The sequence below is a fragment of the Austrofundulus limnaeus genome, unplaced genomic scaffold (genome assembly GCF_001266775.1).
Source record: "Austrofundulus limnaeus strain Quisiro unplaced genomic scaffold, Austrofundulus_limnaeus-1.0 Scaffold764, whole genome shotgun sequence".
Lineage (NCBI taxonomy): Eukaryota > Metazoa > Chordata > Actinopteri > Cyprinodontiformes > Rivulidae > Austrofundulus > Austrofundulus limnaeus.
In genome coordinates, this window is record NW_013953166.1 from 46994 (window position 1) to 49266 (window position 2273).

General features: G+C 48.8%; 1 protein-coding gene across 1 annotated transcript in view; it reads left to right on the forward strand.

Moving 5' to 3' along the window:
- Positions 1-2273, forward strand: part of alg13 (ALG13 UDP-N-acetylglucosaminyltransferase subunit) — a gene marked incomplete at its 5' end in the record, with an annotated part of 15304 nt that overhangs the window by 9374 nt on the left and 3657 nt on the right. Inside the window, 5 exon segments of the mRNA XM_014028446.1 lie at positions 888-988; positions 1097-1182; positions 1252-1513; positions 1696-1800; positions 1977-2127. Coding sequence (XP_013883900.1) covers positions 888-988; positions 1097-1182; positions 1252-1513; positions 1696-1800; positions 1977-2127 — 705 coding nt within the window.

Below are 2273 nucleotides of genomic sequence, written 5' to 3' on the forward strand. Positions count from 1 at the left end.
TCTTCTGCAGATCTATAAGTCTGTTGTTGAGAGTGTCATCTCTTCTGCAGATCTATAAGTCTGTTGTTGAGAGTGTCATCTCTTCTGCAGATCTATAAGTCTGTTGTTGAGAGCATCATCTCTTCTGCTGATCTACAAGTCTGTTGTTGAGAGCATCATCTCTTCTGCTGATCTACAAGTCTGTTGTTGAGAGCATCATCTCTTCTGCAGATCTACAAGTCTGTTGAGAGCATCATCTCTTCTGTAGATCTTCTACAAGTCTGTTGTTGAGAGCGTCATCTCTTCTGTAGATCTTCTACAAGTCTGTTGAGAGCATCATCTCTTCTGTAGATCTTCTACAAGTCTGTTGTTGAGAGCGTCATCTCTTCTGTAGATCTTCTACAAGTCTGTTGAGAGCTTCATCTCTTCTGTAGATCTTCTACAAGTCTGTTGTTGAGAGCATCATCTCGCCTATCATCTGTTGGGGCAGCACCATCAGAAGCAGGGACATAAAGACTCAACAACCTGATAAAGAAGGCTGGTTCTGTTCTGGAGATGACTGTGGAAACTCTGGAGATGATGGTGCAAAGAAGTATTTTACATCAAATCAAGAACATTGTGGACAACCCTGACCATCCTCTTCATCAGACCGTCGTATAAAAACAGTGTTCAGTCAGAGGCCTCTTCAGTTTGGTTGTAATACAGACCTCTGTCCACAGCCATCARCATCTACAGTAAGTCTTTACAACAACATCTAACTTCCCTCTGGATCAATAATCAAGTGAAGTGAATTGAACTGAACCATTAGATTTCAGGACTGATTTTAAAACAAAACGTCTGAAGATGTGTACTGGGTCAGAACCTTTTGATCAGAACTGGACCAACAGTTACACTCTGTCTCATTCCAGGTCCGTCTGGAACCAAAGGGAAAGTTCTACAATGCCTTCATCCAGGAAGTGGGAACTCACACAGCAGCTGTGACKGTGTTCATRGAGGAGCTGGGAGAGAAGTAAGATACTAACAGAACCGGGTCTGAACCGTGCACACTCACATGTGATGTCAGAACCAGAACCTTCACAGGGTCTGTGACATTGATGTTGTGGATGTTTGTTCTCAGGCACCTGGTTCCTCTGACAGATCTGAAACCAGTCAATCCGGTTCCGGCCTGGAATGTGGCGACGCCGACCAGGAAAGGAGAACTTGGTAGGTTTGGGGTCTCAGTTGAGTCTGTCTGTGGTCAGTCCATCTMCTCACGCTGTGTTTTCCCATCAGAACCGGACTCCCGAAATCAGCGCCATCACCGRCATCGCTACTTCAGGAAGTCTCGAGGCAGCAGCAGTATCAAGGGGGCGGAGCTACTCGTGCTTCAGCCSACTTCTTATGGGAGCCCAGCTCCCTCCACTTTGCCTCCCCGCTTTCAGCCTGCAAGTCATACTAGGCTCCCCCTCCCTCCATCACCTGGAGCCATGACCTATGACCCCTATGCCCCCCACCACCACCCCGCAGCCAGACCCCCACGCTACGGAACCTCAAGGTGAGATTGCAGACCTTTCCCGGACCAGTCCCAGGCCTGTCCTGGACCTTTTCTGGACTGGTCCCAGACCTGTCTCTGTTGTCGGTCTCTTTAAATTTAAAAGCTAATTAATATTTGTTGTCCACGCTGTATTTGTGTTTTTTTTTCTCTCCATCTGGGTCCGGTCTCATGGTTCTGGTCAGAAGCTCTACTCGTTTCCTGAACCGTCACCTGATTGGTCCACAGCTGACGTACTACCACACCGGCAGGCGGTACTACGACTATGAGAACTACGCCTTCAGGTCTCGGTAAACAGATCTTTACTTGAGTTTGGTCTCAATGGTTCACCTGRGGAGGACAGCTTTATTACCTGAAATCTCTGAGTTTAAAATCAATCTAAGAACTTAAACTGAAGCTGATGACAGAAATGAACTGGAAGCATATCAGAACTGGTCTGCAGAACTCTGTRTCACTCTGTGTTCAGTCGCAGTCGGCGCCAGCTGGGAGCAGCTCTAAACAAGGAGTGTCAGTTTGGATTTTCAGCCGAGACGGTGGATGAGCCCGCAGATCTGGATGCAGCCATAGCATACTACCAGCTGGACGACGCTAACGAAGCTGTCTTCCCTCCCCTGTCGGTGAGAAACCACAACTTCTGACAGGGGCCAGAGGCGTCTGACAGGGGCCAGAGGCGTCTGACAGGGGCCAGAGGCGTCTGACAGGGGCCAGAGGCGTCTGACAGGGGCCAGAGGCGTCTGACAGGGGCCAGAGGCGTCTGATGACG